Source organism: Trichomycterus rosablanca, chromosome 9, assembly GCF_030014385.1.
Source record: "Trichomycterus rosablanca isolate fTriRos1 chromosome 9, fTriRos1.hap1, whole genome shotgun sequence".
Lineage (NCBI taxonomy): Eukaryota > Metazoa > Chordata > Actinopteri > Siluriformes > Trichomycteridae > Trichomycterus > Trichomycterus rosablanca.
The window spans coordinates 2761992-2785662 of record NC_085996.1 but is presented as its reverse complement, the minus strand read 5'-3'; the positions used below and the strand labels follow the sequence as shown (position 1 = coordinate 2785662).

At 40.6% G+C, this 23671-nt stretch overlaps 1 protein-coding gene across 3 annotated transcripts; it reads right to left on the bottom strand.

The window, feature by feature from the left end:
• Nucleotides 1-2104: 2104 nt before the first annotated feature.
• LOC134320308 (dynein axonemal heavy chain 8-like) lies at nt 2105-16267 on the bottom strand. Of its 3 annotated transcripts, none has more exons than XR_010013677.1 (4): nt 16154-16267; nt 14720-14817; nt 14511-14636; nt 2105-2573 (listed from the first exon to the last, which is right to left on the bottom strand). XR_010013677.1 is itself a non-coding variant. In XM_063001669.1 (4 exons), the coding sequence occupies exons 1-4, from the start codon at nt 15660-15662 to the stop codon at nt 2529-2531; spliced, it is 300 nt and encodes a 99-aa protein (XP_062857739.1). In that variant the 5' UTR covers nt 15663-15784; the 3' UTR covers nt 2105-2528. The 3 variants fall into 3 exon arrangements, 1 of the variants encoding a protein (XP_062857739.1); XR_010013678.1 differs by lacking the exon at nt 16154-16267 and adding an exon at nt 16034-16105; XM_063001669.1 differs by lacking the exon at nt 16154-16267 and adding an exon at nt 15632-15784.
• Between the last annotated feature and the right edge of the window lie 7404 nt (nt 16268-23671).

Genomic DNA, 23671 nt, shown 5'->3' with positions numbered 1-23671 from the left:
CCACGCCTTAATAACGCGTGGCCACGACTTAGTAACGCGTTCCCACGCCTTAATAACGCGTGGCCACGACTTACTTAACGCGTTCCCACGCCTTATTAACGCGTGGCCACGACTTAGTAACGTGTGGCCACGACTTACTTAACGCGTTCCCACGCCTTAATAAAGCGTGGCCACGACTTAGTAACGCGTTCCCACGCCTTAATAACGTGTGGCCACGTCTTACTTAACGCGTTCCCACGCCTTATTAACGCGTGGCCACGACTTAGTAACGCGTTCCCATGCCTTAATAACGCGTGACCACGACTTACTTAACGCGTTCCCACGCCTTAATAACGCGTGGCCACGACTTACTTAACGCGTTCCCACGCCTTATTAACGCGTGGCCACGACTTACTTAACGCGTTCCCACGCCTTAATAACGCGTGGCCACGACTTAGTTACGCGTTCCCACGCCTTAATAACGTGTGGCCACGACTTAGTAACGCGTTCCCACGCCTTAATAACGCGTGGCCACAACTTACTTAACGCGTTCCCACGACTTAATAACGTGTGGCCACGTCTTACTTAACGCGTTCCCACGCCTTAATAAAGCGTGGCCACGACTTAGTAACGCGTTCCCACGCCTTAATAACGCGTGGCCACGACTTACTTAACGCGTTCCCACACCTTATTAACGCGTGGCCACGACTTAGTAACGTGTGGCCACGACTTACATACGCGTTCCCACGCCTTATTAACGCGTGGCCACGACTTACTTAACGCGTTCCCACGCCTTAATAACGCATGGCCACGACTTAGTAACGCGTTCCCACGCCTTAATAACGTGTGGCCACGACTTAGTAGGGAGTGGGAATGTACAAGGGTCTCCGTTCCGTAAATCGGATATATGCTGTAGGGGAATTCACGTACATGGTCATCCAAGGAAGGTAAGCCTGGCTTTATAATACTTATACAGTTTCACCCAAAACAAGTTATAATTTTTCACATATCTGCGTTGGGAAGGGAAATTCAAACGTTGTTACAAGATTTCACCGGGTTATGAGCTAAACGGCATCGCTAAGGAAGCAGGATTTGCTTTCACAGCATTCTTAGCCTTGGACCCTTGACAGCATGAATCCACCTTTCACTCCAATAACAGAGCAGTACGCTAGCATTTTCTGACACCAAGTTCTAGGGAGGCCGAACGCTCGCCAAGGCCACAGGTTAGCCATGTAGGCTTAGAGAATAGAATACTCAAAGAGGTTGATTGACACCATCAGTGTGGTACCGCAGTACAGTCAGCTTGCGGATAGCGATTCAGATTTCATGGTCTACGCAAACAAGGAAAGTGAAGTGAAATATAAGCGTATTTTTAACTTTGGTTGGTGATTTTAATACAAATGACATCCAAATCTATGAAAATGTGTTTGCTTTAGCACACTTTGATTTGTGAAATCTTTCACAAATACAGTTTGGTGTATTTAAATGATTTATACAGTTCTGCTCACATTTTCACGTGTAATAACACAGCAGTTCAGCTTTTGGGACAATATAGAACATTCATTAAAATTTGATAACTGATCATGTGAAGAGATAAAAGCAGACACATATTTTTTGTCTATCAGTCCTTTGTTAATATATTAAAAAGATGAATATTTGGAGGGTTTGACTCTAAAACGCTTTTTTACACCAACAATAGAAATTATATATCACTTGTTTTGGGCATTATCTAATTTTCCACAAACATAGTTTTTTTTTTTTTTTTTTTTATAAAGTGCTGCTCACTTCTTTTGTAATACTACAGTAGTTCAGCTTTTAGGGCAAAAAAAGAACATTGTGCATAAAGCAGACACAAAATAACTTTTTGAAATATTTTGAAATTTTATTAACTTTAACAGTATAAAAGCAGACACAAATGAACTTTCTGTTAATTTGTTAATTTGTGTCTGCTTCTATCTCTATACATGACCAGTTATCAAAGTTATATAAATGAATGTTCTATATTTGCCCCAAAAGCTGAACTGCTGTGTTATTACACATGGAAATGTGGCAGAACTGCATAAATCATTTAAATTCAGGTATATATACCAGGTATAACGAAATTAAGGTGCAATAGTCTCTAGTGTTATAAGCAATACATTTAAAGAAGACTAGAATTTACAAAATACCAATATTTGCATTTACAAAATTAACAGAATTTACATTAACAATAATGACAATAACACAATAACCAGGCAGGTGCACAGACATTTTTGGGGGCAGGTGCTCAAGCCAAAAAAAAGGGCACCCATCGACAAAATTATTAATAAAAAAAATAAAAATAAAAAAACACAATAGGATATTTAACTTACATATTTATTTTTGTTAACACAATCAATACACATCTAATCAAATAACTCAAATTATCAAATTGCATAAATAAATGAAAAAAAGGCAAAAACAAGGTCATATTGTGGCTCTTCTTAATAACCAAACAACTGAAACTGATACATCTCCCTCATTTGCTTTACTGGTAGATGGTGTACTCCAGGATAAAAGCTTGCTGTAGTTCATTTTCTTTCTGCTTTTGTAGCCTTTCTTTTCTTGGCATTATGCTGCAAAATTTGTAAATGAGATAAATCAAGGTCGTGCATAATAATCAAGAGTGACTTACTGAATCTCCATAAAGGGGAGAACTCAGTATACATCATTTTACTGTTTTCTGACAGAGTTGAAGCATTACACTAATAATATACCATTACTAGTATCAATTTACCTCACCAGACTGTCATGTAGCTCAACTTAAGACCTAACCTTTGATTTTAAATCAGAAACCCACTTTGGGTAGTTAATGTTAACAATGGGCCTATTATTATGCCAATAAAATCAAATAGACAGCTAAATAACATTTTTCTATTTATTCATCATTTTTATATGCTGTTCTACATCATAGAGCATTATATTTAGCCTTCTACATATATTAGTTTGTAATGTTAATTACCTAGCAAAATTATTCCTCATTTGTAAACCTCAACTGTTGAAGTATAAATGCTTGCATGAAAATAACTCCTTGACTAAAGGTGACTTTTCCTACACAGCGTTTTGGCCAGGATGCTGTAATTATAAAATATTGTATGTTTGTACCTATTTGCAACACTTTACTGTGAGAGCTACATGACATTCTCCTGCAAAATGTTTGTGCTCATGCTTTTTTTGTCTTCAGGCTTTCACATCAAAATAAGTCAGATTTTAAATGAAACATAATGTAGTATTAATTGGATTAAAATAATGATCGATTAATTAATTATATAATTAAATAATTATATAATTAATAGCCTTGATAACGGAGCACCACCAGCGATTTTGGATTTAAAGGTTGACCGCTGGGAACCTAAGTTTTAAAATATCATACATAAACAAGTCTCTTTCCTCTGATTGTAAGTTCTTTCAAATGGACTATTCCTCGCCTCAAAGCAATTAAAAACACTGTGCCAAGTTGCATAAAACGATAATGTTTATTAAAAGAACAATAAAACTAAGAATACAATGCTTACTACCTAAATACCTAAAGATTCATGCATACATTGTTAGATGGACTACTATATAAAATTAGTTTGAGATTTACGATGGGATGATGGAAGGAAACCCTTCTAAGATCTAATTAAAGAGTATACGAGAATAGTGAAACGAATAAAACATTTGTAGTGAAACCCAACTTTTACCAAGAGCACATAAACCGTGTCACCTGGAGCCATAAGCCGTAGGAGGAAGAAGCGAATACCCCAGTTTAGATCACCTCGCCGCCGGTCGTCTTGGTTGATTCTATTTCGGCCTTGGATCCGTAGAACACTTGCGGTCCTAACGTCTCTCCACCGACGAATCTCGAACACACACGCGTACAGAAGGTGTCCGTTGGGGCCAAATGATGCTCCTTGCTGAGTCTCTCCACAGGTACGGCTCTTCCGGTCACCACGAGTTGGGTTATTCGCTCAAAAAGGTTGGATTCCTACACGCGGTCGAATAAGGACTTTGTTTGTCCAAGCACGAAACTTTGTTTAACCCAAACTTGCGAATGCTAATGATTAGCAGGCATGCTACCATGCAGTTTTCTCTGAGGCCTGGTTGACCTCTTTCTCCAATTACTCCATCTTCTCCTTGTTCTTGGAAAACTTTCTCTCTTCCTTTTTCTTTCTTCTTTACAAAGGCCCGCCTTGGGTTTTTAAACCTCTCAAAGAAGGGCGGAGTTACCTAAGGCAGAGCCAATAAGTTAAATTTCTCTTTGAGGTCATGTGGCGACAGGGCTCCTCCCACCATGTACTTTTAACTACTGACAACCAGCAGGTAGCGCTAAGATACCACAATACATGAGTTGATTAAGTTTACAAATTAAGTTTGTAAAAGTTAGATCTTTGTGGAAGTTTTCTAACTCAACTCTTAATAGTACCTAAAATTATACAAGAAAATCTTAAGTCATTCATGGATTATGCCAGTGCCACATACAAAAAAAATCACACACATTGAATCAAAGCATACAGTATGGGTCTTCACATCTTTAACACTGGTATGAGGTCCATGAAGAGTAAATAGAACAAACGAAGCCACACGTCACTTGTATCATAACACATACAAATTTGTCAAAGTAATTGTAAGAAGGTCCTTTGGTTAGAATGAACTTATTTTAGTTCATTTTCCATATTGTTCCAGTCTCTGAATTCCAGTGTGTGTAGGTGTGTGTGTGTGTGTGTGTGTGTGTGTGTGGACACACATTGTCTCGGGCCTCTGGACTCGTAAAAGTGGCTTTATGTCTTTAGCATCCTTTAAGTGTAAACAATCAGGGTTTAATGGTGGCATTTGGCCAGACTTGCCGGCATCCGAAAGCTGACCTTAATGCCCCGGTCTGCTTAAGGCTACAGATTACCTTGGCAATTATAGAGCTCTGATCAGTCATAAAAGATCCCCTGGGGAGTAACGGTCCAGGTCCCAAAGGCCTTTTATGGTTCCCTCTGGGGTTGTAAACTCGGAGACATTCCCAGGGGGAACGTCACAAACAGTCTCTGGAGATAAACCGTCACTGGAGATCTCAATATGCAGAGAAATTGAAGACAATGTCCAGTTTTAATCCAGTAATAAGTCTTTCAATCACGTTTCCGCTACATATTCCCCCCTTCGATCCATTGATTGGCCCAACATCCATCATTGGAACGCACCATGCGGAAATGGCTGTGGAGATGAGGCGTTTATGTAACACAATTCACATGCTCATGTCAAACTGTGGGTTTCACATTGAATTTAGCATGAATCTAACACCGTAAGGTTTGTTTCCACTAGTAGGTAGATGAACTGACCTATTGTTAAGGTGGTATCAAAGCTTAAGGTTATGATTAGCTAGACTCCTAAATCTTAAACGGTTATTAATACGAGTGTCGTCAGTTGAAGCAACGTTTGGGTTTTGGGCTTTCCCAACCTAAACACGTGATAATTTCAAAATTTTAATTCTACAGTATGTTAAAGGAGATCAGATCATTGCATTTCACGTGCTATGCCAGACATTAACCTGTTTAGGAGTTGAGTGTGAGCATAATTCGCTGGTACTACCAAAACGAGTGAATTTACTGCTTGCCTATTTTCTTTAAGGCAAAACTGTGGACATTAATCATTAGAACTCTGCCACATATGGTTTGTTTAGCGTTTGCAGCTGTGCTATTCGTTGGAACAACTGAAGTCGAAGATTCAAAATTTCTGCCCGCAAATATGAAGCGTACGATTCGATGGTGGCTAAAGGAGTGGTGTTTATGATTTAAGTGTTCGACCAGAAGTAATTCCTATGACGAAGGCTGCTCTTAGCAGACTAAAAGGTCAAAAACAAACCCCAATGCCACCTATTGGAGAAGGTGGGTATAATTAAACATTGGCCAATTGCGGTACCATTACCTCCATACAGTAGGAGTATAAACTTAACCCCCCTTAGTTAGAACAGGTTCTTGGGACACCGTGAAGCTAGCACAACAAAGTTACTAGAAGATATAGAAAGCAAGACAAACACAACAACTAAGGTATACTGACCCTAATGGGCTACACACCTGTGGCCTAATCGACACTCTGAAGTGTCAGGCCTTAAATGGTTGCTTTAAAACCTAATTGGGACGCGGATGTCCCCCCCTAGTCCCATCGAGGTATCAGTCGGCTTAATGTTGTCACATTCGAACACTGGCTCTACCTGATCGAAACAGAACTCACAAACTGAGTTTTTCGCACCATGCCTGTGTCCCCTCGCTGGCAGAGAAAAGACATCGTACTGTTTCTTGTTCCTTCCTCTATCGTATGGTGCCTTTTGGCCGGGGCATGCACTTGTGTCTACAGAGATAGCCATTTTGCATGCCGGTACGTTAGCCACATATTGGCAGGTAGCATTGCTACTGGTGACGCTCACATCGCCTGATTGATAGGGGACCATACTGGGACCATCAGGTGCTTTATCAATAGCCTGAACTAAGTGGTCCTGAGGCTCCAGATCTAGGGGTCGAGGGGTGGGCAGCGGGTTGCGGACCTGTGCCCATATCACTTGGCGTTTACAGTCAATCAGGGGTTCCAGTCGGTTTAGGAGATCTTTGCCAATAAGAAAAGGAATGGTTTCTAATGGGGACACGTACACTGGGTGAATCAAATCCATTGGTCCAATGGTCAGGCGGATGAATGCCACAAACTCCAGCTCTAACTTAGTATCTGAATACGGCAAGATGTTAATAGGACAGGAGAATAGTTGCAGCTCTCGACTCACTGGGTTGGCCGCAGCTTTCACCTGATGGAAAAGTGTAGTGGACATGAGTGTAATGTCTGCCGCTGTGTCAAGAAGGGCATCATGTTTGAAACAGCCTTCGAGAGTAGTGGGCAAATACCATTTTTGTGCAATTCCTTTCGTGGTTAAATGGCTAAGAAATACAAGAACAGGATCCTCGCTGGAAGTACCTAGGGGTTCAGACTGGCCTGCTAAAAGGGCGCTATTGGGCATTTGTTCTGCCCCTTCTGAGCATGGTTGATCAGGCGGGCGAACCTGTGCCATAGGAGTTTGGCTAGGCACCGGCCGTGACTGGTCATGTTCATTGGGATCTGCGAGATCTTTTCCTTTGATCAATTTTGATTGACCTGGCAAGATTTTAACCGCTGATGGAGGTGTCACTGAAGTGATTGTAAAAAGATCGGCTTTCTTAGATCCGTCTTTGCACATTTGATCAATAATTCGTTTTAGGGCTTCCAAGCCTCCTTCACTTGGTTCAAACGAATGAGATTCATTCTCAGGATCCCTAGTTTTACGTGGGAATTGACCCCGGGTCTCTGTCCCTGCCTCAGTAGCTTCCTGATCGGACTGGTCATGTTTTGGTTTACGCCAGGGTTCAGAGTACTGGGAGGCGTGCCTGCCAGGTCCGTGACTGTCGCCGGACTTGGGGCCTTGCCATTGGTCAGGTGGGGGCCTACCTTGGTTGTAACCTGAAGGATACTGACCTACCTCACAACTTGGATGGTTCCGGTTATGCTCAGACCATGGGGGTCTGGCATTTTCAGGACTTTGGACGCTGGGGGACTTTGCTCTTTTACTCGATGCCTGCAAATGTTTTGCAAATCCCTTTAGGGCTAAATCACGTAATTCCCTACTGGTTAAAGTACGTGGGCAGGCTGCAATACCTAAGTAATAACTGGTAGTGGGATGAAGATTTTGAACAAACAGTGATTTAAAGTTCAATTCTTCCTCCATAGCTGGTTGGTTTTGGACTCCAAAATAGGCTTGGAGGAGACGGTGGTAATATTTTTGGGGTGACTCTTGTCGGCCCTGTTTGACGGCTAGGGCCGCAGTCAATCCCGCTTGTAGCAGGTGGTTGGAGAATTCATCCTCCAGCACCTGGCGCAACAAGTGGTAATTGCCACGGACATCGTCAAGTTGACGTTCAATGAAGCGGCTAACCTCTCGGTTTGAAGTCGCTTTAATTAGGTAGATTTTATCATCTACCGTAGCTTGGGGAAATTTCCGCAAATAATAATCGATGTCTTTCAAGTACATGTTGACATCTGGGAAGCCATCAGGGTCTGGCTCAAAGCGAGTTATATTACGGGCAATTTTATCTAGGTCCCGGTCAGTGGGACTCTGGGTTTGATAAAAGCCAGGAGTCGGGCCACGTCCCTGTGAGAACGTGGTCCTAACGAGGCCAGGAGGTGCTCTGCTGACCTGAGTGGGAAACGGTGTTTTGGGAATAATTGGCGGCGAGTGGGGGTGCAAATCTGAGTCCCTAGGGGAGTAGGTGGATGCTGACGCCCATTCTCCATCATCACGGAGAGCAGACTCCCATCCGGTGGATTGACCATGCCTAGTATCATAAGAATACTTTAGCTCATTTTCAGCATCAGCTAGTTTTGACTCCAGACTTTCCTGTCGCTTTTGAGCAACCCACAACTCAATCTTTACCTCTGCTAACTCGCATTCTGTGCGCGACCGTTGCAGTTGAGATTTCGCCAACTCACCCTGGGTTACTACCAATTCCCTTTCTACACTATGCAGAAGTTCAGTCTTAGTGATTGCCATATCAACCTGATGTTCTAGTTCTTTAATCCTATTCTTAGATAATGCGTCCCTTTTTTCATAGGTTGCGCATTTCCTATTAACCCGTTCCAGTTCTTTGGACTGGGTTACTAGCATGGTAGCCATTTTACCTAAAATGGTGTTTATTTCTTTGCCCGACATGTCACCAGACAGGCACTGTGCCATGCAGTCTGTCATCAGTGATTGTAGTTTAGCCATGTTGGCATTTTGGGCAGTTTCTATGTGATCAGGTGCTAAAGCATAAGTAATGTCAGCCAGTACTGACTCAATGTCAGAACCCTCCTCACTGAGGGGATCTGACCGAAATTCATCTGCCATATTGCTTTAGAATTGACACTGTGTATGGTCTGCTTTATTGGATCTATTGGTGACACCTGCAAACCTATGCATCCAAATGTAAAGCACTTAGTTTTAAAGCAAGTAGCTTTGAGACAATGGTCTTGCCCACATATCAATGATTAAAATTGAATGTTTTCCTTCATCTACCACGGGTAGTTAGGAAGTATCTCTAATTTCACAAGTGTTGTCTCGCATCAGCGACAGCAACTTGTTTGGCTAACCCAGGTTAGGGCTTATGCTAAGAAAACCTACAGGTTTTGATGATTTAGAGATGTATTTACCAGCAGGTATCAAACAATATAACCAATGACATAGCTAGACAAAAGACAGAATCAATTAAGCATGTAGACACAGAGCGCTTTAAACTACATACGCTACTAGAAGAAGACAAGCTAAGATAGGTATACAAGACAACAAAGTACCTAACTCAAGGATAGAACTGAACCACTCAGTGGCTTCCAATTCATTAAGGATACAAAACAAATTTAATACCAGTCACACGTGATATTAAATTTAGTTAAATTCAAAGAGCTTTATTAGCATGACTGTGGTAGTGGTTACAGTATTGCTAAAGCATTAAAATACATTTACATGAATGTACTAAACTAACTTGTTGCTCAAGTTCATTACTCTGTTTAGCCAACAGAGGGAGACAATGTTGAGTACAATTATCTACCCTTATAGGGAGCGCAATTACCGAGTCGACCACTAGGGGGTAATAATGTTCAACAAGACAGGGGGCGTCGCACAAAAGTGTCAGTCACTCTGACGTCACTAAGCACCGCCCCTTTAAGGTCATTCGCTGTAGCATGGGATTTCTCCCAGTCCACCTTGAACCACCGAAGGGTCAACACCACGCATTAACACAGATATAAAGCCAAAGTTTGCTTAAAAACAACTTACACACAGCTTTATTAATAAAGTTTACCAACTCAATCGCGATTGGAGAGTTTTTCACTTATTTCAGCACTAAGAGAACAAGTTTTACACCACTTTAACACTATTATGCAATCAGAATCTCGTGACGCATTAGTTTATGGTTTATTAAGTTATCGCTTAACTAGTGTGGCTTTTCTAAGTTATTCCTCTAATACCAAAGCCTGGATTTTCGCAGATAATTGGTCTAGAACTTAAACTAAGATTTGGAATATCGCAAACCAAAGCAAGCTGAAAACTTTAAGGCACACACACATTTAGCCAACTCAAGCACGTTTGGTCATTTGTTTGATCAAACGTGACGCACACACATAAGCGAACTCAAGCACGTTTGGTGCAAACCATTCGCTTTAACACAACGCACAGCTGTGTTCGTTATAACACCCATGGAGGTGTTTAATATGAACAAGAAGAGTTTTCTATAAGCAGTAATTTCGTTTAACTCGCAGCTTATATGGAGTTTGATCGCAGTTCAGCAGGGTTAGTTCAATGTTTCACGCATGTTAATCGCATTTAGAATGTTACGCATCTCACACTCGATTCCTAATTTGGGCAGGTTTATCAGCATGTACATAGCACGTGGATTTTAATTACTAGATTTGATTTCCATTTCCTCGCGCGGGGCACCAAATAATGTAGTATTAATTGGATTAAAATAATGATCGATTAATTAATTATATAATTAAATAATTATATAATTAATAGCCTTGATAACGGAGCACCACCAGCGATTTTGGATTTAAAGGTTGACCGCTGGGAACCTAAGTTTTAAAATATCATACATAAACAAGTCTCTTTCCTCTGATTGTAAGTTCTTTCAAATGGACTATTCCTCGCCTCAAAGCAATTAAAAACACTGTGCCAAGTTGCATAAAACGATAATGTTTATTAAAAGAACAATAAAACTAAGAATACAATGCTTACTACCTAAATACCTAAAGATTCATGCATACATTGTTAGATGGACTACTATATAAAATTAGTTTGAGATTTACGATGGGATGATGGAAGGAAACCCTTCTAAGATCTAATTAAAGAGTATACGAGAATAGTGAAACGAATAAAACATTTGTAGTGAAACCCAACTTTTACCAAGAGCACATAAACCGTGTCACCTGGAGCCATAAGCCGTAGGAGGAAGAAGCGAATACCCCAGTTTAGATCACCTCGCCGCCGGTCGTCTTGGTTGATTCTATTTCGGCCTTGGATCCGTAGAACACTTGCGGTCCTAACGTCTCTCCACCGACGAATCTCGAACACACACGCGTACAGAAGGTGTCCGTTGGGGCCAAATGATGCTCCTTGCTGAGTCTCTCCACAGGTACGGCTCTTCCGGTCACCACGAGTTGGGTTATTCGCTCAAAAAGGTTGGATTCCTACACGCGGTCGAATAAGGACTTTGTTTGTCCAAGCACGAAACTTTGTTTAACCCAAACTTGCGAATGCTAATGATTAGCAGGCATGCTACCATGCAGTTTTCTCTGAGGCCTGGTTGACCTCTTTCTCCAATTACTCCATCTTCTCCTTGTTCTTGGAAAACTTTCTCTCTTCCTTTTTCTTTCTTCTTTACAAAGGCCCGCCTTGGGTTTTTAAACCTCTCAAAGAAGGGCGGAGTTACCTAAGGCAGAGCCAATAAGTTAAATTTCTCTTTGAGGTCATGTGGCGACAGGGCTCCTCCCACCATGTACTTTTAACTACTGACAACCAGCAGGTAGCGCTAAGATACCACAATACATGAGTTGATTAAGTTTACAAATTAAGTTTGTAAAAGTTAGATCTTTGTGGAAGTTTTCTAACTCAACTCTTAATAGTACCTAAAATTATACAAGAAAATCTTAAGTCATTCATGGATTATGCCAGTGCCACATACAAAAAAAATCACACACATTGAATCAAAGCATACAGTATGGGTCTTCACATCTTTAACACTGGTATGAGGTCCATGAAGAGTAAATAGAACAAACGAAGCCACACGTCACTTGTATCATAACACATACAAATTTGTCAAAGTAATTGTAAGAAGGTCCTTTGGTTAGAATGAACTTATTTTAGTTCATTTTCCATATTGTTCCAGTCTCTGAATTCCAGTGTGTGTAGGTGTGTGTGTGTGTGTGTGTGTGTGTGTGTGGACACACATTGTCTCGGGCCTCTGGACTCGTAAAAGTGGCTTTATGTCTTTAGCATCCTTTAAGTGTAAACAATCAGGGTTTAATGGTGGCATTTGGCCAGACTTGCCGGCATCCGAAAGCTGACCTTAATGCCCCGGTCTGCTTAAGGCTACAGATTACCTTGGCAATTATAGAGCTCTGATCAGTCATAAAAGATCCCCTGGGGAGTAACGGTCCAGGTCCCAAAGGCCTTTTATGGTTCCCTCTGGGGTTGTAAACTCGGAGACATTCCCAGGGGGAACGTCACAAACAGTCTCTGGAGATAAACCGTCACTGGAGATCTCAATATGCAGAGAAATTGAAGACAATGTCCAGTTTTAATCCAGTAATAAGTCTTTCAATCACGTTTCCGCTACAAAAACTAGTGAACTTGTAATTTGTAAAACAGTAAAACTGTCTTTAAATTCTCTTTCTGTCTGTCTGTCTGTCTGTCTGCTGCAGTTTGTCCCCCTGCCCCTTCATTAAACATGACAAACATCAGTAAACAGCTGGACAAGGCTTTGAAATCACGTATTTCATGACCCCTGAGTACAGGTTATGCGTTATGCATGGATGCTCTTTGTATGAAACACTGTCACTATCTGTCTGTCTGATGCTGCGGGTCAGAGGAGAAGTGTGTAGCAGCGGTTTGGCCTGGCGCTCAGCACTGCATGAGTGCTAACCGGAGGAGGAGGAGGGAGGGGCAAGGCGGGGATCTGATCGGGGCAGAATTCTCACAAGAACTCAAATAAATGCCCGTCCGATATCAAAACACTTTTGGGGGGAATTGATGACAGAGAGGGTCATTTTTATTTTTAAATATTGATGAATGTAGAAAAAAAATTGGGCTCCAGAAAGGGCACTTTTCTCATCTAGGGCAAAAAGGCAGGTGCTTGAGCACCACTAGGGGTCTATCTGTGCACGTGCCTGACAAAAACAATAACACAAACTGTTTTTGTGAAAGTTTCACAAATCCAGCTGTGCTAAAGCAAACACGTTTTCATAGATTTGGATGTCATTTGTATTGAAAATCTCCAGCCAAGGTAAAAAAAAAGAAAACGCTTATATTTACCACGGTCTTATATTTCACTTAATTTTTCAGTCCCTTAAAAGGATAATTATAGGTGGTGCTGTTCATGGCTGGATTACTGACCGGGTCAGTGGGGCCAGCGCCCAGGGGCCCTTGAGGTCAGGGGGCCCCAGGGGGGCCCTGGCCCAAAACATTTTGCGATGCCTATCAACATTTATGATACAATATATTTTTATTTCCGAGGGCCCTCCATTTTAAGGATCCTCTGACTATTAGGGACTTTGACCCCAGGGCCTCTTGGGGGCCCTAGCCATGCTTTTGGGGCCCCTAGCCATGCTTTTGGGGGCCCTAGCCATGCTTTTTGGCCCCTTATGAAAATGGATGAGGCGTTGTGGCACTGCTCTGACGTCGACTTCTGGCTATTAGGGGTCTTAGGAAAGAGGGGGGCATATTTTTAGAGGGCCCTGGTTATGAGAGCCCCTACCAGGGGGCCCTAGAGAAGAGCAGGGCATACCATTAAAGGGCCCTTGATCACGAGGCCCCAGCCCTTGACTTCCATAGAAGTCGTTTACCATGGCTCCTTGACTTTCTAGGGACCTACAAATTGCCAGGCAAGCTACCAGATTTCATAACAGACGTTTTGTTGCAAATATGCGATTCAGGCCCTTACTTAATGTTTCTGAATTTATATTGTTTCAAAATTATTATGTTCAATTTCTCTTAAGCGCAGAGACACAAATTAATTTAGCAATTATTTAAATTTAAGACAAGCAATTTCAAGCAGTTTGAATGCATACACACACTTAACTGAGCTATTTGATGTTCTTTTCATGCCTGACAATATGTCCAACAGTGAGCTCACTTTAAAGGCTAACTCACTCGCTGCAGCATATCCTTCAGATCTGAACATGAGCCTGGCAGATGAATTGATACAATACAAATCATTCATAACAGAAAAAGAAAAATGTCCTAGTGAAATGCTCAAAACCATGATCAATTTGAATTTACAGTCAACCTTTCCAAATGTCTACATAGCACTTAGACTTTTTTTGACTGTGCCTATCACAAATTGTCAAGGGGAGCGTTCATTCTCCAAACTGGCTCGTATTAAGAATGAACTCAGGATTAGGATGCGCCAAAACCGCCTGAACTCACTGTCACTTCTGGCCATTGAATCAGATTTGGTCAGACAGCTTAATTTTGATGAATTAGTGGATGACTGTGCAAGAAAGAAGAGTAGAAAGAAACTTATATAAAATAGATTCTTGTGTTAGGGTTAGCTATTGACAGGTTGAGTAATGTATTAATTTATTTATGTTTTTTTTTTGGGGGGGCTGGGCAACTCTTTGCCCAGGGGCCCAGACTATCCTAAGTCCGTCCTTGGTGCTGTTACTATTTTTGTAACAAAAAAAATCGAAATCGTAATCGACAATCGGGTATAATTTTAAAATAATCGAGATTTTTTTTTTTGCAAAATCGCCCAGCCCTATAAATCTGCTGTAAAACTTACTGATGGGGCATCAAGAATTAAATCTTCAACCGCCGAAACTTCCAGGCCAAGCACAACAGCCAGGACTTCAAATATGTAGTGGTGTGCTGGCATCAGACTAGCCTTCCTCTCCTGTCTGTATCTGGCCTACAGGTTAACAAAGTCCTGCTGGTCAGCTTCACGTCTACAGAACAGGTCTTTCATTATGGTTTAATGTAAATTCATCTCACCTGTTTCTCCATTGTGGATTTGTGAATGGCCTGCATGCTGACAACAGATTGGTGAGACCTGCCTGGCCTTTGTTTTACAGACTCTGATGGGTTCATTTCTATCAAAAGCACAAGTGCATTAAATCCATATAGAGTTATGTGATATTTAAAGCTGCCATATAAAATGAATCAGTCACATCACTTCCTGTAACAGGACAAACACTGATGTGACATGAACTTTAAAGGATCGTCAGTGTTTTTTTAATGTTTTTTGTTTTGTACTACTGTATTTATGTGTCACCACAATGGATCTGGATGCTCTTCCTGAGGCGACCCTCCCTACTTAATAGTACACAGACAAATGCCCAACCTCCCCAATTTAGAATGTGTGTGTACTGTACAGTTTAGATTAGCCATTCCACCTTCTGCATGTTTTGGATGGTGCTATCAAACCACAGTACACAGTAGAAAACCATGTGGACTTGGGGAGAACGTGCAAAATTTCTCATAGTCAGCAGCCGGAGGGGCGATTCGAATCCAGGCCCTCGGAGTTCATGTTGCTAGGCCACATCTACTCGATCTGCTGCGCACCCGTGCACTGTAGTTAGTTACATAACAGATTTGTCGATACCCAGGTCCTTTTTGTGTGGAGTTTGCATGTTCTCTTGCATGTCCATGTGGGTTTCCTCCAGGAACACTGGTTTCCTCCCACAGTACAAAGACGTGCCAAGTTAACTGGAGAAACAAAATTGTCCTTGTGTAACGAGTCAATACCGTTTCTGTCATGAATGTCAGGGGTTTTCAACCTTTTTAGGCATGCGCCCCCCTTCGTGTGCCTGGCGAGCCTTGCGCCCCCTCAACCCCCCCTCCCCCTCCTCCCCTTGTTGGAGCGCGAAAGCGTGTGCTAAGCCCTGCCGCCGCCGCCACGCCCACCTTCCCTGGATGACGCACGTCTCGGACACATCCTCCGTCAGTCTCGTGTGCCACTGTTGAAATCCTGATGAATAGATAGGTTTGAACTCGTTCTGAAGGAGTCAGTAAGTAAAAGAATCGATTCAGTGGGACCTGCTCCGAGAATTCATAGAGGAATCGATTCATTTACACATTGACTAAAACGAACCGACTCACCAAAAATAATCATTTGTAAATCATTTGAAACCGTTAACCGGTATAAAACGGGTTCATTGCAAAATCATGAAATGAAAATAAATACCGAACGGTCTAAGTAATAATTTATCTAAATTAATATTAAACAGGACTTACTAACTAGCTCAGAGCCAGGGTCGATTCAGTAGTAACTGTCATTAAGGTTAGCTTACCTTTTAACGGACTTACCTTAACTTTACCTTTCAAAATAGCGTTTTAAAAATGAATTTCACTCGAATTTTTGGCTAATATTTCAGTTTCATTTCGATTTCAAATATAAAAGTTATAAATGTTTGGATAGAAAATTACCGATAAGAGAAGCTCCCTCTGGCAGAAAACCGTTATTTGTTATTTATGTATACATTTTAATTTTAACCGTCGAGTCTCGTGAGAAGAAATGGTCGCGTCCCAAACCGCACACTGCTGTAGTGTGTAAAAAACCCCATATATACCATGTTATTGTGCACTCGTTAGGCATCCTATATATTAAACCTGTATGAGGTTCGTAACGCAGCCAGGAATCCGCATATGTTTGGTATCCACGATTTTCCTGAACTTTGACCTTTCCCGTGATTCGTAGCTGAAGCCGGTTTTTGACTTCCGGTTACAGTGTTTACGTTCTGAACGACAGAAGTAGTGGTCATTCGTAACTGGGTTTTTTTAACAAACATGACCAAAAGCACTCGGTGGTTGAATAGTAAGTGTAGAGCGACTGTCTATTTATGCATTTTGTTAGACGAGTGCACTGTGTACCCTTATCCTGATTTTTTTTTTGCCATGGTGACGGTGGACGCTGGCGCATTTGGCTGCCGCTACCATTACTGTATTTTACCGTATTTTATTGTATTTTTGTATTTTTATCGTGTTTTTCTGTCATTTTCATCTTTTTATACACTCCTGTAATCACTACCGCTCCTGTTGATTGATGACTATGGAGTGTGTTGGGTTATTTTAAAAGATGCGGGCACTGGTACGTTTGGCTACTGCAGCTCTATCTTCATAATTCTCTTTGAGGATGCTACAGTGACTCTCGTTTTCTACCTATCTGCTGTCAGCGTTTCACAATAGGAACTTTTTACCTGGACTTAAATTTTCTGGTGTGCCCTGCCTTGTGGTCTGGTCCTGTACACCGCTTCCACGAGTAGCAGCTACAGCTGATCTCCACACACACACACGATGTTAAGGTATTCTGTCAATCAACTGAGGAAACTCAACAACTACACTACTCCATCGTGTTCATCAGCAATAAAACAACTTGGACTTTTACGCCGGCGCCGCTACATTCATAGGAGCTCCCGGAGAAGGTTTGTTTACTCCCAGTCCGATTCCAGTCCCAGCGCGATTCCATCTATCTGGTCAGCTGTGCGCTCCGTCTCAACACTACATGCGGAGCGGGATAGAAAACGTGGAGTGGACTTCAATACTCTTCGACGGATTCCCTCAGCTAATGAAACCTCGTTGGCTCCCCCTGTGAATATGTGCTTAATTAATGCACGCTCAGTGGGGAATAAGGCCCACGTGTTAAATGACTTATTTATTAGGACCAATTTGGCCTTTCTGTTTGTAACTGAAACCTGGCAACGAAATATGGATTTTGTGCACCTAAATGAACTTTGCCCGCTGGACTGTTCTTTTATTGGGACCCCCCGATTGTCTGGTCGCGGTGGAGGTCTTGCGGTGTTTTGGAAAAATCAATATAATTGTCAGTTAGTAAGTATTGAAGAGTTTACTACTTTTGAACTGCAATTCATAAAAGTTGGAGGGCTTAAGCCATTTTACTGTGCTTTAATATATCGACCTCCTGGTCCAGCTGGTGAGTTTTTATCTGAGTTTACTGATTTTTTAACCTCAGTTATTAAGCTGAACAATGTTCTACTGGTTGGAGATTTTAATCTGCATATTGATGATGCCTCAGATTGCGTAGCTACAGAATTTATTAATATTACAGAGTCTCTTCATTTTAAAGAGTTTGTTTCGGGTCCCACTCATTTGGGTGGTCATACTTTAGACCTGGTTTTCTCTCTGGGGTTAGATATCGATCATATCTGGTGTGAAGATCTTTTGATTAGTGATCATAAATGTGTCTTTTTTAACCTGTCTGGAAATGTTGAACATTTTTGTCCTAAAAAGATGACACATTCTCGCATCATAACTCAGAAATCGATTGATCAATTTCTAACTCATTATGGTTGTGATTTCGAGATGGATTGCAGTAATGCTAAGTTTTTAATGCAGTCTTTTAATAATCATTGTTCTTCAATACTGGATAAAGTAGCTCCGGTAAAGGCCAGGTCTAGAGCCATTCATAACAGTGTTCCGTGGATGACTAATGAGGTCCGCTCCTTAAGACGGAAGTGCCGAAGTTATGAACGATTATGGAAGTCTACTGGGTTGGAAGTACACCGCCTTTACTTAAAAGATCTTCGTCTTTCTTTTAATGATTTAGTAAAAGATGCTCGTTCTGCTTATTTTGCAAATCTAATTTTATCATCCAAGAAAAATCCTAAGATTTTGTTTGATACAATTAATACCATTGTTTCGCCACCAGTTACAACATTGTCATGTGTTTCTGTTGAGGTCTGCAACAGATTTCTTTCTTTTTTTGTTGATAGAGTAATGGCTATTAGATCTAATATTCAGACGAGGTTGTATCTGTCCAATATTGGTCCTCCAGGTCTTTTTACTGTTTTGGATTCTTTCCAACCTATCGATTTAGGTGAGTTGTTGGATGTTGCTGGGTAATTAAAGCCATCAACAAGCACCTTAGATGTGATGCCTTTTTCATTATTTTTAAGAGTTTTACCAAGTATAGGCCCCGCATTGTTAAATATAATCAATTCTTCACTGGCAACAGGGTGTGTACCTTCTTATTTTAAACATGCTATTGTTCAGCCCTTAATGAAGAAACCCAATTTAGATCCTGCAGAGCTTAAAAATTTTAGACCCATATCTAAACTCCCATTTTTATCAAAAATGTTAGAGAAAGTGGTAGCTAACCAGCTCACTGCTTTTCTAGAGAAATATAATATTTTTGATAAGTATCAGTCAGGATTTCGAAAGGGACACTCAACGGAGACCGCTCTTTTGAGGGTTTCCAATGATTTGTTAATGTCTTCTGATGCAGGTGAATGTTCTGTTTTGGTTTTGCTTGACCTTAGCTCTGCGTTTGATACTGTAGATCATCAAATTTTGCTAGATAGGTTACATGACTGGGTGGGCTTATCGGGCATAGCGCTAGATTGGTTTAAATCATATCTGACTGAGAGAAGTTTTGCTGTATCTATTGGAGATTTTGGGTCAGTTTCTGTTCCACTACTTTGTGGTGTTCCACAAGGATCAGTTTTGGGGCCACTGTTATTTTCTTTGTATATGTTGCCTCTGGGACAGATTATTAATAGTTTTGATATTACTTATCACTTATTTGCTGATGATATCCAATTATATTTTTCATTTAAACCTAATGAGTTGCATAATATAAGTAGACTCATGGACTGTGTGGGTGCTATTAGGGACTGGACAGCAAATAATTTTCTACAGCTCAATGCAGAAAAGACTGAGGTCATGATCATTGCCCCTGATAAGGTGACCCTCTTGATTGAAAATGGTCTTGGATCTCTCTCCTCTGCTGTCCATTCAGATTTAAGAAATCTGGGTGTTGTTTTTAATCAGTCTTTGTTATTTGACACACATGTTAAACAGCTGACTAGATCTTGTTTTTTTCATTTAAGAAATATAAGCAAATTGAGATCTATAGTTTCAAATGCTGACCTAGAGATGATTATACATGCTTTTATTTCATCTCGTATTGACTACTGCAATGCCCTGTTTTCTGCTCTTAGTATGTCTGCTTGTGATCGGTTGCAGACAATACAGAATGCCGCTGCTAGATTACTTACTAGCTCAAATAGACGGTGTCACATAACCCCACTGTTAAGATCTCTACACTGGCTTCCTGTGCATTATAGGATCCAGTTTAAAATTTGGACTTTTACCTATAGAGCATTGCATGATCAGGCTCCGATGTATATATCAGAGCTACTCCACCCATATGTATCGGGGCGCTCTCTTAGGTCTAGCAAGCTGAACTTGCTGTCTGTCCCACGCTCCCGCTTAAAGACTCGTGGGGATCGCGCGTTTGAGGTAATTGCTCCAAAATTATGGAATGCACTACCCAACTTTTTAAGATCTGCAGATTCTGTAGATTCTTTTAAAAAACAACTAAAGACTTATCTTTTCAAGCAGGCATTTGTATAATGTTGAATGAATTATTTATTTATTTATTTTTATTATTTTTTATTATTGTTTATTATATAGAGGAGCGTATATATTTTGTAATGCAATGTTTTTGTAAATGACTTTGTGATTTCTGGCAACAATGAGTATATATATTTTGTAATGCAATGTTTTTGTAAAGCACTTTGTGATTCTTATCTGTGAAAAGTGCTATATAAATAAATTTTACTTACTTACTTTACTTATTCCCTCCTCTCGGTGTGTTGTCGGAACGCACCCTGCTCACTCGCCGAATGTTCTGCGTCTCTGCAAGCTGATACTCCGAACAATAAAGCAGTTTTGTTTGAGTTAAAACTGAGTCATTTCTTAATTCCTAGCACTTGACAGTAAGGACATTTTAAGAAGCTGTGGTGACCGTGTTCTGACAGTGCTCCACGTCTACAGAGTGGGTAGATGACATGAGGTTAGCTATATTGATATAAGTGAACCATTTCGTCTTTTCCGAAGCTGTAGACGGTGAGGAGCTACAGAACTATAAAAGCACAGAGGCTTACATGCGTAGGAATTGCTGAAGGTAAACATCAGGCGTGGGTAATGCTGAGGGAGAGTGGAGTAGTGGAGACGGTGGGTTACTCGTGCATTGCAGGGTTAGCGAAGTTGTGGAAGGTAGGGATGAGCCGAGGAACATTCTAATAGCTGTGAAACACTGGAAATAATAAACGATGTATCACGACTGATTTGTTGATTGTTTTTACTTCTACAACAGTGTATACTTATATTGGTTCATGAGTGGATGTAAAGCAGGAAAGGGGAGCTGAAGGGACAGAATAAAACGCGTTGCGTTGTTTAATTTACTAAAACGATGAACTGGGAACAACAAACAGTGTATATACCCGTTCGGTATTCACTTGGACAAGCCGTGTCCGGATTTGAATGTTATTTGTCCAATTTCTGCAACGTTCTCTAAAATTTTGGACCATACAAAGTGAAAGTGCATTATACGAGTTATGTTACGGAACTGAATGTGAAAGTGAAAATGAATTTCACCACTCCTCCACATCCTCCGTTCGCCCCCCCCCCCCTCCCCGCTCATAACTACATTCTGCTGCTGAAGTGAACCTGTGATCCAAAAGAAAAGTAGCAACTTTTGTTAAGCTCACACCCCCCCATTTAAACCCATTATAAGGGGGGAAAAAAACATTAAATTGCTTACTTTCTTTTTTAATCACAGGTTCATTATTTAAGCAGCATTTATGAGCAGTAATGAGTAAGAAGTGTTTTGTGTTCCTAGTTGTTTTAGTGCATTAAACCATGTTAAGCTTTTTTTCCATGTTAAGCATGTTAGACTGTCTCATATCACTATTTCAGGTGCAGAATGCAGTGGTCAGTGGAAAGACAGGGATAACAGGTACAGATAAACAGCACAGGTGGAATGCAGGGACGTCAAAGAACCTTCAGCCTAAACGGCTGTGTCAGATTAACTTCAGACACCATAGGGTAGAGGATGAATATGACTGCAATGATGGCACTGTCAGATCTAAATTGCTCCCAAACACACCACATCATCTGTCACACAAAGAGTTTAGAGAGAGTGTAGACAAAGCTCCTACCAAGTCACTCTTTCTTTTAAAGAATACTTTACTGGAGAAGTGTTACAGTGCCACTCCAACAGATCAACCTTGCAGGCAAACAAAAACAGTCAATGAAAACATTTTCCTGGCACACCAGACTCACAGTGATGACCTTATATGTAAAGCATGCAAGGCATTCTACCAAGCATTCATTGAGGTTAATGACATACAAGCAGCTTAGATAGAATTTGAGACAAGAGAGCAAAGTGCATCTGATTTGTGGCAAAGGAAAATTAGAATTACTGCAAGTTCTGCAAAAAAAGTTCCAGTACATACCACCACAAGAAGCGACAAATTTCTATGTGAGCATATGTATCCTACTTTTCGAGGCAACTATGCTACCAATTATGGAAAAAAATGAACTTGCAGCTTGCAACCACCTGGAAGAGCAAGGCATGAACATTACACACAGTGGATCTGTTATAAGTCTTCAAGAACCTTGGCTCTCAGCAAGTCCAGATGGAGTTATTGACTCCACTGTGCTTCTTGAGATAAAATGTCCAGTGCCAAACAAAAGCCATACATCACTCATTGATCAGCTCACACAGAAATGCAGTGACATCAAGTTAGTGAATGGAAAACTTCAGCTGCAGAAAACTGGTAGCAGATGATACTACATGCAGTTACAACTTTCAATGTTTTGCACAGGTCTTAACACAGCCAGACTATTTATCTGGACACCTAATGAGAATGTTGTTTTCACAGTTGAGTTTGACAAGGTGTTTGTACAGGAGCATGCACAGCGTCTGAAATGTTTTTACTTTTCATGTATGCTGCCTCACCTTGTAGATGAATTTGTTGGGGGAAGGCTTACACTGAATGACAGATATGTTGACATTATGAGAAAGGTCTAGATTAAAAGTGTGATGAAATATATTGCCATTAGCAATCTGGGTGACATCTCTGGATGCATTAGAGCTGTGTAAATGAAATAGATTCCTTTTTAATGTAAAGCATGTACAAATTTACACAGAAATACATTCTTTTAGTCGGTTTTATTCAAATATTTTAACTATGAAACCAGCATTGCAATTCACAAGTTAAATTCAATGTAAACAGTAAATTATAAATTATAAATTATAAATACAATGCAATGTTGATTTGAAATTAAGATGTTCACATACTGTACAGATTTCTAGGAAAATGCACCAAAAAAATTTTTATTCAATGTTTCATGTATAAAATGTTTATTGCTTAAAAATACTTAATACTTAAAATACTTAATATACTTATCAGAATAAAAATAAATAAATAAATCAGTTTCAGACCTGGTGCTTTGCATGACCACAGCTTTCTAGATTTTACTATTAATGTAGTGTAGGCATACTAGTGTTACTTGCACAGAGTTAAAATTACTCAGAATCACGAATAAGTTCATCCCTCAGATTCACAAGGGCAGCACATACCCTCAGAATTTTGTCTATTTTGGAAGCCATGGTAATTGGTACAACCTGTGACAGTATTTTATATACTTTCAAACGTCTAATTGCTCTTTCTACATGGATTCGAACATTTGCAATTCTTCTAGTGGCAGTTACCTGTTCCTCAGTTAGCTGAATTCCTTTTTTAGTGAATGATGGCATTACTAACTTGACTTTCTTTTCAAAGAGTAAATCTCTTATTAAAAAGCCCCGGTCTGCCATTACTTCATCTCCAGGATTCAAGTAGTCTAAAATTCCTGAGTCCATGGTTATAAATTTATCACTGCAACGCCCACCATAGGCTGCAGAGATAAACATGATAAGTCCACATGGGGCAATTGCTACAAGATATTTTACTGTGTTGTGTGAGTAGTAGTGGCTATATGATTCTCCTCTTGAATCCAAGTTTCTGGGTTTTTGTAATAAGCTCTCACTGCAGTCTAAAATGCATGTAGCATTTGGAAATTTCTTTTAAAATGCAGCTGGCAGTGTTGCCTGGATAGTTTCCTTTGGAAGCCATGGAATAAGGGGTCGTAAGACTT